General features: G+C 48.4%; 2 protein-coding genes across 6 annotated transcripts in view; one reads left to right on the top strand and one right to left on the bottom strand.

The window, feature by feature from the left end:
• Positions 1-7,231, bottom strand: part of CCNYL1 (cyclin Y like 1) — a 42,917-nt gene extending 35,686 nt beyond the window's left edge. Inside the window, exons 1-4 of one of the 4 annotated variants that reach the window (XM_068685995.1) lie at positions 7,079-7,231; positions 6,866-6,996; positions 5,868-6,542; positions 4,980-5,117 (exon numbers count right to left, since the gene is read on the bottom strand). In XM_068685995.1, coding sequence (XP_068542096.1) covers positions 4,980-4,992 — 13 coding nt within the window. In that variant the 5' untranslated portion in view covers positions 4,993-5,117; positions 5,868-6,542; positions 6,866-6,996; positions 7,079-7,231. Of the gene's footprint in view, positions 1-586; positions 1,003-1,497; positions 1,675-4,979; positions 5,118-5,867; positions 6,543-6,865; positions 6,997-7,078 lie in introns of those variants that run through there. The other 3 variants (XM_068685996.1, XM_068685994.1, XM_068685993.1) reach the window with 3 other exon arrangements.
• Positions 7,232-7,394: 163 nt separating this feature from the next.
• METTL21A (methyltransferase 21A, HSPA lysine) lies at positions 7,395-9,246 on the top strand. 2 transcript variants are annotated; one of them, XM_068686002.1, is made up of 3 exons: positions 7,395-7,535; positions 7,654-7,765; positions 8,764-9,246. In XM_068686002.1, exons 1-3 carry the CDS (start codon positions 7,395-7,397, stop codon positions 9,162-9,164), a joined length of 654 nt encoding a protein of 217 aa, XP_068542103.1. In that variant the 3' UTR covers positions 9,165-9,246. The 2 variants fall into 2 exon arrangements, with proteins under 2 accessions (XP_068542103.1, XP_068542104.1); XM_068686003.1 differs by having other exon boundaries at positions 7,654-7,752; positions 8,702-8,971.
• The last annotated feature ends 4,903 nt before the right edge of the window (positions 9,247-14,149 follow it).

The following is a 14,149-nucleotide window of genomic DNA, read 5'->3' as shown; positions in this document are numbered from 1 at the left end:
ACGTGAGCTGACAGGCAGACAGGAGCACCCCTAACCTGTTGTCTCAGTAACTCCGCACAGCACAAACCCGCAAGCACGTCTCAAGAGTTACGCCGGGCGCGAGCCTTTGCGACACCCGCCCCCCAGGTCTGACCGGAGGGGATGCGCACAGCAACACGTCCACGAGCAGACCGGGGGCACGGCGAGCGGCACGGGGAGCAACCTGGGAGCCGGGCAGCTCCGGCCGAGCATCGCACGGCGCAGGGCTGGGCTCCGAGCCCCCGGTGATGTCAGGCACACGGCGCCGTGCCCTCGCTCCCCACACACCCTCTTCCTTCCTCCCGCCCGGCACAGCCTGGGAACGCCGCGAGCACGGCGCTGGAGGCCGGCCTCCCCCCGCGGCCGGGGGCGCCTCAACGGCGGCCGGGCCGTGCCCGAGGCGGGCAGCGAGGGAGGGCCCCGAGCGCCGAGCCCCGGGCGGAGGCGTTGCGGCGGGGCAGCCCCGGTGACAGCGCGGGGGGCCGGGGGGGGCCCGGCCGGGACAAAGCGGCCCCCTCCCTCCCTCCCTCCCTCCCCGCCCCGGGCACCGGCCCGCGCCGCCGCTCACCATCCGGGAACTCCCGGTCGCTGATGTGCTGGAGGTGGGGGCCGCCGCCGCCGGGATCCGAGTCCCCCGAGTCGGCCTCCGCCGCCGCCGAGCCGCCACCACCGCCCGCCGCCGCCGCCGCCTGGTAGGCGTCCGCCCAGCGCTCGGGCCCCGCCGCCGCCGCTCCCCCCCCACCACCACCGCCACCACCGCCGCCGCCGCGGGCCCGGCCGAGCTTGGGGCTGGCGTCCGGCGACACGCAGCAGGTGACGGTGTTGCCCATGGGGCTCCGAGCTCCCCCGCCGGGCCCCGGCTGCGCGGCTGCCGGGATGGGGCGGGGGGAGCCGAGGCGCCGGGGAGGGGAGGGGAGGGGAGGAGCGGCGGGGCGGGGCGGGGCGGGGCGGGGCCGGGCTCAGCGCCTCAGCGCCTCAGCGGCCGCGCGCGAGCCCCCCACCAACGGCCCTCGCGCGCGCGGCCGCCCGCCCCCGGCACGGGGAGGGGCCGCGCCTCGCTCCCGCCCAGCCGCCCGCCGCGTGACGCCGGCCCGCCAATGGGCGCGGGAGCCGTCACCGGGACCCCTCTGCCCCGCCCCCTGGCCGAGCCCCGCCCCCTGGGCGCGCCCCGCCCCGTGCCGGGCGCACACGTGCCTTGGGCGCATGATGGCGGCGGGGCTGCGCCCGGCGGGGGGGGCTCAGCGCTGCCCCCCGGCAGCTCCCGGCTGCGTGAGGGCTCCTGAGGAGCTCCCGCAGCTGCAGGCCCGCTGTCGCCCACGCAGCCCGGAGAGTCTCCTGAAGGGACCGCAAGGGAACCGCAGGGTTCTGCTGAAGCTGCAGGCTCAGCATCAGTCCCAAGCGGGGACCAGCTCGCTGCTCGTGGCCGTGCCTCACAGGGCCCACGGGTTCCAATCCCCTCACTTGTGCGCTGAGCTTCACCTCGGCATAGAGCTGCGTGTGCTTTTCCGAGGCTGTGCGTCTCCTCGTCTGCGGGGAGATGGCAGCAGCGCTGAGACGTGTTTTCATCCATTTACCCCTTCTTAGAAAGTGTCTCGGCTGCAGAGGAGGAGCGCGTTCTGCTCTGACTCTCGAGCAGTCTGTGGGGAACTTGGAGGAGGGCCACGGCATTGTCTTTTCCTGGAAACATAGCTGCAGGAAGAATGAATCACCAGGTTGAACCTGTATAACCAACTGAAAACAAAAGCTCAGGCTTCTGTGCCTCGCTGCTGCAAATAATGGGGGGAAAAATAGGCATCCTGTTTTGAAATCCACTACCAGCTGACAGGACAAAAATATTGCAGGCGTGATTGTCTTCTGAAGCTGACACGTAACATAAGACCATGGCCATTTAAGGGAAAAAAAATGAAGCAAAACAGTAGTTAGGGAAATAGATCCAATGCTTCCTTGAGGACTTGAATAAAAAGTAACCGGCGAGGTTGTTCAGAATACACAGGGTGGGTTTTTAGTAGCCCTAAATTTTCAGTTTTGAAATCACCTCCTGGAGTATTCTTGGCTAGGATGTATTCACCACTACCCAGCTAGCCGGGGCTGGGAGGCTGTGCTTCGTAGCACAAAGACAGACTGCAGCAGCGGTGTCATTGATTAAAGTCATACTTCTGTCTCCACAGCAATCCAAGATGTCATTACAGGCAGTGCAGGGGTTTCTTTCCTAGCGTGCAAACATCTGGATCACTGCAGTGATGCCAATCGAACAAACGTACGGGAGGGAATGTTTTTTGACCTTAGCTTCTCCTTTCTGGTCCTACCTTTATTTTGTCTTAAGAAAAAATAAAACTGGCTTTGCAGTTATCAAAGGCTAAGGAGAACAAATTGCAGCCGGTAGAGTTAATGGAGACTTCAATGCCTGAGAAGAGAATTTGAGATGTGCTGAAGTCAAGAAAGAGCAAAGCCAGCAAAGCTGTCCTTTGTGTGCTGCTGGGCAGAGAGCTGATCGAACAACTATTCTGATGAGCCAAGCGTTAGAAGTAGCTGTTACTGCAGGTCATGTGTACAGTTTTCCTACGAGGAAAAGGAAAACGCTTTCCAGTATTTTAACACAAACATTAACATGGATGTGTGACTTCATTCAGAAAAGGCATGAGTAAGCCCCGCAGTAGGTTTGTTTAGGGTAAACTTCTGAAGGTTTAATTCCAACCTGGGCCGCCAAAGCCTGGAAAGAGGCCCGCAGGAACCCTTCCTGCAAGGTCTAAGGTACGTGAAATTGCTCAGACTTGACTGTTGCTTTCGTCTCCATTGTCTGAAGGATTTTGTTTCTAAAAAGTGGAGAAAAGCTGCTAATATCATCAGGAATTAAAACAAACAAACAAAAACCATTTTTCTTAAAACTTGGTTTCTGCTTGGTTTAAAAAGAGTAACCTTTGCATTGTGGCAAATGCTCCTGCATACATATGAATGTTCTAGCGGCTGTCTGCCTACGTATAGACAAATACTGGTTTTAAAGTGGTTTTAATTAGTTGTTGTTAACTAGTTTTAAATACAGTACACTGCTTGCACTGTAATTTCCCCTCCAATTACATAACACTGCACCTATAGAACTCATCAGAAATTTGGGCACCTAAAATGAAGCCTTTAGATCCGTCTTCAGACTCCACAAAAGGGTATTTTTTGCAGCATTTTCCCTGCCCCAGCATCCCACATGCCAGCCCCACGTCAGCCTGATGTGTGGCCATCAGCCAGCTGCAGCAAGCGCAGAAGCTGCAGTAGGAGGGCACTGGAGGGCTCAGCGCTGCCCAAAAGCCACCGGTGTGTGCACTGATGGCCACTCACACGTCGCTCATGCTCCAGTGGGTGAGGCGTGCTCCTGTCACACGGCCCAACACGTGGCATCCTGTGGCCTGGAAGTCTGGCTAGTAGAGACCTGCAAGAGGCTGCAGATCTGTGAGCATCCACAAGCACATTTGTAAGAGGAGGAGGTTTCCAGCAAATGAAGTGCAGTTGTTACTTATGGAAAGGAAGATCTGGCTCATTTTGCTTTTTGTTGCTTAATTAAAACTTCAGAATAATGTCAGCTTTCAGAACTGCAAGGCATTTGAGAGATCAGTCACATAATTCCACTAAAAGCTAAGTGATTCTTCTGTAGCGAGAGAGTTAATAAACGTGGTGATTATGTCTGACAGTTTATCAAGATGTGAGGTTTAAGGCGTGAATGCAATACTACTGATGGGAACTATTCCTTCTTCAGAAACATCCTGTATTTCAGCTCATTCACTTATGAAATTATACATCTTTGTGTTTTTTCTCATTACTTCCATTGTTTAATGTAACTGTGTGAGTAAAGAAAATGATACAGTGGATGATACCTTATATTATTTTGGTATTTATAATTTTTCAGTGGTCTTGCTGGACCAGCAAGTTATAAAGTCTACAGATAACCTGTCAGTTTCTGCAGAAATTTAAGTTTTCAGTTTTAATTCACCCTGTTGGTTTCAAAGATGATCCAAGTCAGTTCAAGATGAGGCTGTCTTAAATCTGCAACTGCAAGCTGTGAAGAGCCAAATTAATCTCTGGTTTACTCCCCTTTCACTTAACAGAAAGCAGTTCACCACCCCATCTATCTCAGTGGTGTAGAGAATCTGGAAGCTCCTGGTGAAGATTTAAGTGTAAAAGTTTTTAACCATTTCGCTGCTAGTCCTTTGAATGGCCACTTACGGTGACAGTTAGGGAGAAAGACCACTTTCTTTTCCGAGTTTTCCTCCATGCCTTGTGTTTGCTAGTTTTTGTTGGCTTGATGAAAGTTCTTCGCAAAATAGATATTTGTCAAAACTTTTCTTCAAAGACAGCTTTTGTTTTTCAGTGGAATGACAACCAGACGTAGATGATATTTATTTAGAAAGGAAGGATTAAACATGTATGACCAGAAGTTTCTACACAAATAGTTGCTGCTAGCCTTTTGTACAACAGAACCATTTGGGATAAGGCGTTGCTGTCAAAGGGTTATCAACAACACAAGTTTCCAGATACAGAGTTTAAAAAAAAATAGATTGCTTCTATTTATACCTGCCTTTGCCTTGGTAACCAGAGACTGTGAGATGGATGCAGTATTTTCCCCACATTGGGGATGGTATTGTGGTACATGCAGTGTCTGCAGAGCCATCACAAGAACTGTTGCATTCATTTCTAAGGGAGGATTTTAAACATTGAGCAGTAAGGAGAAAATTTCAATAAGGGAGGTATATTACTATAGCTCCAAAATAATTTGCACTCATTTCCAACTCATCTACTTGATTCTTTGATCTCCTGAGTATTACAAGGACTGCTACTCTGAAACACTTTTTAAAATTACCCAAAGAAGCTTATTGGTACAGCGCAATTTACTTACAGTTGGACACATTATGCCTTTGTTCTACTAAGCAGTTGAGTGAGATAAGAACGGACTTGTATCAGTGTTTCTTTTAACTCACCCTTGCTTTCCATAAAATGAGCTGTTTCCTACTTTGAAAGTTTATCTGCTGCTTAGGTGTCTGTCTTGCTTTCTGCAGTCTTAAAAGGATGAACCAAGGTACATTCTTGAAACTTTATCATTGTGCTAAGCTCTCACCCTGCTGGGAGAAAAAGCATTTCAGTTCTGGACAATTGTTTTAGGCCTAAAATTCTTTGTTGTTTCATTTTCCTTATCATTTTACTGTCAGGAAGGGTGGAAAAAAACCACATCTCTTTCTTGCCACTATAGTAGTTGGATATTGTAACTTAAAAAATAGATTTGGAGAGGGAGAAAGTTAAATTTAAGGCTCTTTCTGAGCTTTTAGTGCACTTGATTGCCTTTTAATAGCTTCACTATCCAGTTCTAATCTGGAAAGTAATTCCTGACCTTCTGTCTAAGGCTCATGGAAGTCAGTGCCAAAGAAACATTAGCAGGGAAGAAGGGAAAATACTTCTGGGAACCAGAGCAGGATCGCTAGAGAACCTGCTGATCTCCAAAGATATTCAGGGATATTTGCCTTACAAAAACACATTCCTGAGAAAAAAAAACACTCACTACCTTATTGTCTTTGAGAACAAACGCGTACATTTTCATGTACAGCCTCCTTTCGCTCTAGTTACTATCTAGCCAGATTCTACATCTTCCAAAATACCACTGGGGAAGAAAACTGCTGGGGGTGGGGTGGGGGGAAGGAGGGAATTAGGAGCACTGGAGCCCTGCTGCACTCATCTACATCTCCTAGGCTGGAGATCCCAAGGCTGGCATGTGATTTAGGAGGTGGAGGCAAAAGATGTGTGCCATTTGGGAGTTTCCCTCCATTTGGCTGATGGTGTAGTTTAAGCACAGTGTAAGTGAATCAAAAACTCACCCAAGCAGAGCTCTTATTTCAAGTGCAATCATTCTCCTAGCTTTTCCCACATTGCCTATATAAATAATTAAAAAAAATAATCGAGATAATAGCACAAGCAGCTTCAAACTCTGAAAAGCAGAAGCAGTGGCAAGGGACCAGCACTTTAGGACATAAAACCACAGTAAGCTGAATCATCTCACCTGCTCTGGCATGCTTATGAGAAGAAGTCTGTATTGCCATAAGACAAGTATGAACTGGTTTTGGGCAAATGAAATACTGGTTTTCATTCCCCTACAGTAGCAGAACCCTAAAAACAAGCTCTAGTTCCTGCTACCCCTGTGCAGCCTGTAATGCTCTTCCACAAAGGTTCATGAATCTTGAGCCATTCAGTCGAAATCAACGGCTTTCACATGTAACCACATTTGCTTTCGTCTGCCAGCCAGATTCACTGCTTCCTGTGGGAAAGTGTGGGGTTTTTTTTGAGCTGGTTATGCTCCTCAAGTTTGAGGGCTGGCCTAACTCTTCTTTCTGGTGGTGACTTCTGGTTGTGTGCCGAGCCACACAGCCAGAGATGGGCACAGGGAAGCCATGCTACTCCATGGCCCCACTCCCCCAGGCATTTTTCTTGTGGCCCTCTGCACACAAGGTCTGGCTCCTTGCACGGGCTGAAGAACACGTCTGGAGCTTCTATGCCTGTGGGTGGAATACCTGCAGCAGTGCTTCTAGCAAGCTGGAGTGCAAGCGCTGCCAGGACGATTCCCCAGCCCTCCCATGGCCTTTAGCAGGCTTTGGAGCAAGTTCAAGTAACTGGTTATGAAGACAGACAAAGGAGAGGAGCACTGTGTTGTTTTGCCAAACAAGATTAAACGGAGCCAAAGGTGAAGAGAAACCCATGCACAAACAAGGCAGCAGGAGCGTTAGCACCACACTCCCACTCAAGAGCAACTCTGGCTTTGCTGCCGTGGTCAGTATTCTGGCCAGATGCACAAAGAGAGATGTGTTTCTGCCATGGTTACCTGGTTATTGAGGGGCTGCTTCCAGGCTGGTGATGAGTACTTGCAGGGACCACGTTCACAGAGCTGGCAGTGAGCGATGAGGCTGGCAGTCTGGACAAATCTGTGTCCTTTATGGCTGTTACCTCAGAGCCCTGAAACAGAAGACATGAGCTGAAGCCACAGCGAGGCAAGTGGCAGCAGACAGCGCCTCACAGAGCGCTTGGCACCTCTTACCTTTTGGTATGGCACCCAGGTGTCAAAAAGAGAATCCCACCGACAAACTGGTACCAGTTAGATGCTCACTGGGTGCCGTGTTCCCCCCTCCCCCGCTCCTTTCTTTCGTGTTTTCCACTTCCGCCCTCATTTTTTTTTTCCTTTTCCCTTTCCCCCCCGCCCGTTGTGCAGCTCCTACCCCCACCCCGAGCCCGCCGCCGGGCCGCGCCCCGCCTCAGGCGCCCGGGGAGGGAGCGGCGGCGGCGGCGAGAGGCCGGGCCGGGAGCGGGGCCCTTCCTTCCCCCGGTTCCCCCGGTGCCTGCGGGAGGCCCCCGGGATGGCGCTGGTGCCCTACGCGGAGGGCTGGGGCCTGCAGGGCCTGCGCAGCCCCTGGGCCACGTTCCGCTTCGCGGGGCGCACCCTGCGCCTGCGGCAGGACTGGCAGCGGCTCGGCGTGGCGGCCGTGGTGTGGGACGCGGTAGGTGCCCGTGTGCCCGGCCCTTCCCGCGACCTCCTCCCTCGGTGTAAATCAGAAACGCGGTGATAAGGTGACTGAGGCGAGCCCCGTGCTGAACTGGCCTTGTCTCCCCGCTTAGGCTGTCGTCCTGTGCGCATATCTGGAGATGGGGAGCGTGGATCTCAGAGATCGGGCGGTGATCGAGCTGGGAGCTGGCACGGGGCTGCTGGGAATAGTGGCCACGCTGCTGGGTAAGGGTTGGTTTGTTTGCCTGAAGCGATTTACAGCTGCACTAAAGCTGCCACTTTTACAGCTACATGCCTGGTACAGAAGTTAATACCAAAGCCACCGATGTGAACTGCGATGTATCCTGCCCGAGTCATCTCCCTTTCTTGTCAGCCTTCGGAGCCTGCTGCGTTATTTATTGTGGCGGTGGTGCCACGGCAGTGTACTTTATGGTGGGACCCAGCTAAGGCTGCCGCCTGTTACCATGGTAGGCAGCTCCGCAGCACAGAGTTCTGCAGCTCTCTTTCCCCGGGGAGCAGGAGCTGTACTTGCTGTCTTCCCCTTGTCCTAAAATGCAGCACGGATGAAGCTGCAGAGAGAAATCACTCTGTGTTTGTGTGAGCCTTGGTGGCCTGCCTTGCAAAAAGGGAAAACAAGGTCTGGAGAAATGATTTACCTGGGATCCACGGCTGAGGCGGGGACAGGGTGCTATGTTAAATTTGTGCTAACTGTCCCAGGCTAGCTTTGTAATTCAAAGCTCTAGTGACTGTGGAAGGTGCCGATTGAAATAATAGAAGCAGTAGCATGACCACATTTTGTCAAACTGCTAAATCTCACATCCATAAATATAATCTGACCTGTGAAATAGGCTCTCTAGCTGCCTCTCTTCAACAGCAGAAGTAGGGAATCAGAGCAGGTTAATTGTAGCAATCCCTTTAACTTTGTTGCCACCTATGGAAAGGCAGAAAGTAACTACTTTCCCACCGAGAAAAAGCTCCAGGACACTGTGTTTAATCTGACAATCTTTGTGTGAAAAATACTCTATATTCTTAAGTGACTGACGAAGAATAGGATGTGTGGAGACAGCGGGCTTTCTGCTTGTTTTGTTCTTTTGTTTTTAGTCAAACAGCTTAGGGGAATTAATAGTGTTTAACAGGAACTAAGGAAGCTGCTTGACTTAGAGCACTGTATTCCAAATGCTGTTTACAGACATTAACCTGAGACAAACTCTTGTACCACCTAGGTGCCCGTGTTACCATCACAGACAGGGAAGCAGCACTGGAGTTCCTGGAGTCAAACGTACAGGCTAACTTACCTTCTGAACTCCATCCAAGAGCTGTGGTGAAGGAACTGACTTGGGGAAAAGACCTGGATAATTTCCCTCCAGGAGCATTTGACTTCATCTTCGGTGCAGACATCATTTATCTGGAAGAAACATTTGGGGAACTGCTTCAGACATTAGAGCATCTATGCTCAGAGCAAACCGTGATTCTTCTTTCCTGTCGTATCCGCTATGAACGGGATAACAACTTCTTGAAGATGCTGAAAGGCCATTTCTCTGTAGATGAGGTCTACTATGATTCCAATAAGGACATTCATATCTACAAAGCACAGAGACACAGTCGTCACAAGGATGACTTTTGACTCTATACTTTGTTAATAAGCCACTCATCCTGTTCAACCCTCTCCTAGTTTCTATTAAATACAATTGTTCCTAAGCATATAATTGCAGAGGTTGTTATTTCACCATCTTCTTCCACTTGGTCTGACACAGCAAGGATTGTACTTGCCTTCTGCTTGTTTAAGTTAAAGTTCTGCTTCATTCCTCAATAACAAACATATAAGGTCTTCCACTGACTTTTTATCAAATGTAATTTCTGAAGCTGATTTAAGCTGCAGAAATCTTCATGCATGAAAAATGTCATAAAAAGGCCTGTCGTTTAAAATCAAACGACACTTAACTTCCGTGGGAAACTTAGATTGGGGATTAGAATAGATAAAGTGGGATTTTTCCTCCTTATAATTGCAGCTTTAGAAAAGTAAAGTAATATGAAAGAAATATAAACTAAGACTGCCGCTCCAAATGCTTTAACTCTTCAAACCTTCTGCACCTTTAAAGTTGCAGTAAAAGAAGCCATTCAAAGGGCAAAAGCAACAAAGGCAGATGCTGTAAAGTTTGTCTATTGCTGCCACTGCTGAACTGAAGAGGCACGGGGAAACAAGGGGTGGGTCAGCAGGGGGGGAAGGAGCAGCATTGCAGAGTAAGCCAACTTGGAAATTAGCGGTGATTATATCTGACTTGTGAGTGCGGAGGCTATGCCTGCAGTACTAAAGCAGTCCTGGTTCCTGGGTTGGCCCTAACAGTCTAACTTTCCCTCACACGGATCAAGGCTCCTCTGAGCAGATAGAAACACGTGCACGCCAGCAGGGCAAATAAAACAAGGAGACTCAAACTGCTTTTTAAATACCAGTCCTTGACTCTCAGAGTACCACTTCTTACTTTCTACCTCAATTTGTTTTGTGGGTCACTGTCTCTGAGAGCAGTTATTTAGGAGAGGAGAATGCTGCTGTAAAATCTTTACAGTTGGGGGGAATGTAGTCTTCCACTACTGGGGAGCTTGAGGCTTGAGACAGCATCTAGATTTTAGCATGCCTCTGGTGCACAGTGATAGTTAGATGCTGTTCTAAGTAACTTGCTTTTTTATCTTTAGCTTTTGGAAATACCTGTGTGTTTATCCCATAAAACCTACATGATAAATAGGGCAGCTGGGAATCTGAATCACACCACCAGCAGATTTCCATCTCTTTCTAATGGTAGAAGCAGGAAACTAGTGAAAGCAGCGGCCTAGATTTTTTTTTCCCCTTTAAACTTAACCCAGGTCAGGTTCATGCATGTCTTTGGCACTGACAACAGCAAAAGCCAGCAGCTGCTTTGGGCCATGGATATAACAAGCTCTGTATCTCCTCTGCTTCTATCAAACTTCCCAACTGGAAAAGATGCAGAGGGTCTGTGGTCCAGAAATGAAAGGTAGGCTGCAATCTGGAAATGACACATTTGTCATTACAGCTCCGATCAATGAGGCCCAAAGGTCTTGTGTTTCATCACTGGAGAGTCTGTCAGCTGTTTTCAGCTGAAGTTCTCTGCTTGGCTCTGAACTCAGCCCGAGGGTGGATGTTTTGTAAAACACTTGCTTACATTGGTCTGTTTAGAAGCCACATGGTGTCACTAAAACAGTACTTACACAGCTTGCTGGGAATCTGCAGTCTGAAACCAGTGCTTAAGTCCTTTGAGGGAAGGAGGACAGCAGCTTTAATTAAAAACAGAACATGGAATGAGTTTTAATGTGCCAGACATAGCATTTTCTGTCCTATCAACTGGGTGAGCAACGCTTGGGAAAAAAAATTACAAGCCCTCCCCACTCTGTTTCTGTATAGTTTTTGGAATGTGACTAAGTTCTCACCACTCCTCTTCCTTTTCCTCCCCACCGGTGCTTCCTTCTCTCTTAGCTTGTCTGTGGTCACTGCATATTTTAGCTTCCCCTGGGGCTGGAGCTGGCAGAAAGCAGAGGGCTGTTTTCTTGTGCCTGGGTGTGCACGTGACTTGGCCCATGGGGAAGGACTGCTACCTAGCCATGCTCAGCTCTTGCAAGAAGCTGCAGCTTGCACTGTTGCCTTAGTAGGAACCTGCTTAAAACGCTTAAACAGCACAGAAGAAAGCCTAGTGTAACAACCTACGTGCTGTTAAGAAGGGGGTTTTGCTCCAGGCGTTGCTTTGACAGTAGAAGGTCTGCATTTTTAAAACAAATCAATTTAATTGTATCACTTTCTAATGTCTAGCAGCTCACAGCATGTTTTCCTAGAGCTGCTGTTACAACCCATAGCCTTCTGAGAGCAGGAACATGGCAGAAGAGATGAGGCCTGACTTTTGCAGTGCTGCTGTTGCACAGGAGCTTTTGCAAAGCTAAGGGAGTATGTTTGAAGGCACTGCTAAAGAAATGCTGCTGCTCATAAGTAAATACCCATGGAGCACAGCATAAGACAGATGCTGGCAGCTCAGGCGAGTGCCTTGCCCTGAGCTGCAGAGCAGAAATTTTGGTGGCCCCATGCCGCTCAGTGAGCTCTGAGTACAAAGTGGCACCCCCTGAAAGGGACACCTTGTCTTCTGACTACCACTGGGGTGCAGGCACTCCTTTAGATTCAGATGAGACCCAAATCTAGGCAGGCTAAGCAGGGCCTGCCTCCTCTCCCTCCCATAGCAGTCCCTTTGTGCCTGCAGACACTCATTTTGCATTGAGGCCAGCAAGCTATGGCAGGGCAGAACAGGGCAATGTCTTCTAAGATGCCCTCCACCTCTTCATAACGGAAGGGAATAAAGCACATGAGTTAATGCAGCATTATGAGGGCAGGGGTCCCCCTTGCCAGTGTTAACTAGCAATCTGAGGAAAGGCAGGCTGTGGGGTGAGCCAGGAGAGAGAAAGAAAAAGGGAGAACAGGAATACCACTGCTGGGCCACCACCCCAAGCACATCAGTTCTGGTTGCTTTTTAAGCTACAGTGTTCAGTGGCAGGCAGCACCTGTGAGAAAAAACTCAGCTGAATACCCTATTCCTGTTGGGGTGGTGCTCTCACCCTTCTGCACTAGCCAATGAGCAGTACCTTCTGCCATCCAAAGCCAGGCTACAGAGCTTTTTTTTTATATTCCCATTACACAGAGCTTCAGGCAAATGCTGGCTGTGAAGCACTCCAGATGTGCAGGACAGCAGTAGGACAGGTGTAATTGCCCAGTCAGCAAGCACTGAGAGCACCTCTCTGCAGTGACACCTGCAAGCCTGAGGTGGAAGCAAACTCTGGTTTCCTGACCGATCAGTCCCAGGTGAGCTTCTGATGCAGAACAAGATGATGCACATCAGTGCTTCAGCAGCTGTATGGTATTTATGCTAACACCCTGCCCAAGCATTTTCTGTCACTGTGTTCATCCTAGAACTAGAGAAATCACCATGATTCTCTTTTGGGTGGTTCCACTACATCAGTCCTGCTTTGTGACACGATGTGAACTCACCTGGAGGCAGGACCTGTTTGTGCATCAGTCCCTGAGCAGTAGGGCAGTGCATAAATAGACTTGCAAGAGAAAAAATACTCACCCCTGGGAAAGGATCCAAGACACAGGAAAGTGACTGGATAGACATGAACGTGATGTGAATTTCTGTAGTCATTCCTCAAACATGTCATGCTGTGAGGAAACAAACTTTCCTGAAATGTCATTGCAACACTGAAGTAGTATTCTATTAATATAAAGACATGGACTATGATATTCAACTCTGTTTTATGGACAAAAGAGCTTTGCGGTGCAGTATCAGAAGAATCAGCTTTACCAGATGACCTACTGACTGCAGAGGGACCTGCATTACCTGATTCTTTCACTGTGAAATTCAAGACAAACTGCATTTTTATCTTATGGACTAATCCCTGTTTGATTCTCCTTCATTACCGAGACGTGGATTTTGTGAACAAGTATAGGACTGACATTATGCAAGTGCTTAGTTGTGAGAACTACCAAATCCCAGCCATAATGAGCTGACCTTTCTTCTTTCCCTTGATTTCACTAGAGGTGTGTTTGCATCAGTGCTGAATTTGTTCTTCTGGCTTTTATCCCAGTGTTTTGATTCAGCCTTGCAGATTACATAATCAAGTTACAATCTTTGCAATGCTTGCTGCCTTCTGTTCTGTTCTTAAAATCGGTAGTACATGGCTTTCAGGAATGCTTAAATGTGGGAAAGACAGCATATTTAAACTGTGAAAAGAAAAAAAAATCTTTCACACATTATTAAAAAACAAAACTAATTGCCACCAAAGCAGATACAAGAAAGCAGGTTTAAAAATAAGTATCAGAAGTGGAAGAGAAACTGTTATTCAGGATTTAACCTCTCATTAATTCAATCTAATTAAGATTTAAAAAGCCTTCTATTTGGGAAAATTATCTCATGAATACTCACAGCAGGCCACAGAACATGAGAGGACACCATCATTGGCTTAAAATATGCCTTTTCACATATTCCTTTCTAGTTTTACCCCTAAATTAGTGTAAACGGATCATCCTGTCCAAAAAAGAGACTTTTTAGAGTTTTTAAAAGCATGTTTATGTGACTGCACATAAATGTTTGTGTAAAAAGGGAGTTATGACAGTTTATACCACAAAGGTTACAGTAAGAAAAAGCACTTATTTATGACAATAATTCACAAATTCACAAGAATCACTTTAATATACAAAGCAATTACTACCATTCTGAAACACAAAGCAGCTAATATGTACATAGTGTTAATAAAATGCATTATAACCCAGTACATTTTTTTTAAAAAACACAGATAAAGCACAAAAAAAAGTAAAAAAACAAAACAAAACAAAAAAAAACAACAGGGATGTTTCTAAATTTTGGGGAAAATGTAAATAAGAACTTATTTTCCTCCAACAATGGATTTTCATTTAGTCTTTTAACTTCCACAGGAATGTGGGAGTCAAGCTCAAATACCCTGTTCTGTGCTGACATGGTTTGGGTAAAGAATCAGAAATGCAGATGAGGTGAACTTGCTCTTTCCAGCTTACATTACAAAGGGAGAATAACCACCCTCGCT

The sequence above is a fragment of the Anas acuta genome, chromosome 6 (assembly GCF_963932015.1).
Source record: "Anas acuta chromosome 6, bAnaAcu1.1, whole genome shotgun sequence".
Lineage (NCBI taxonomy): Eukaryota > Metazoa > Chordata > Aves > Anseriformes > Anatidae > Anas > Anas acuta.
This window is presented reverse-complemented; position numbering and strand designations above follow the sequence as displayed.

What these genes read in the sequence shown, in the direction of transcription:
- METTL21A (XM_068686002.1), top strand. Translation starts at nt 7,395, where the DNA reads ATGGCGCTGGTGCCCTACGCGGAGGGCTGGGGCCTGCAGGGCCTGCGC. An exon ending in CGGCCGTGGTGTGGGACGCG is followed by an intron (nt 7,536 to 7,653) that starts GTAGGTGCCCGT and finishes CTCCCCGCTTAG; the next exon opens with GCTGTCGTCCTGTGCGCATA. An exon ending in AATAGTGGCCACGCTGCTGG is followed by an intron (nt 7,766 to 8,763) that starts GTAAGGGTTGGT and finishes TGTACCACCTAG; the next exon opens with GTGCCCGTGTTACCATCACA.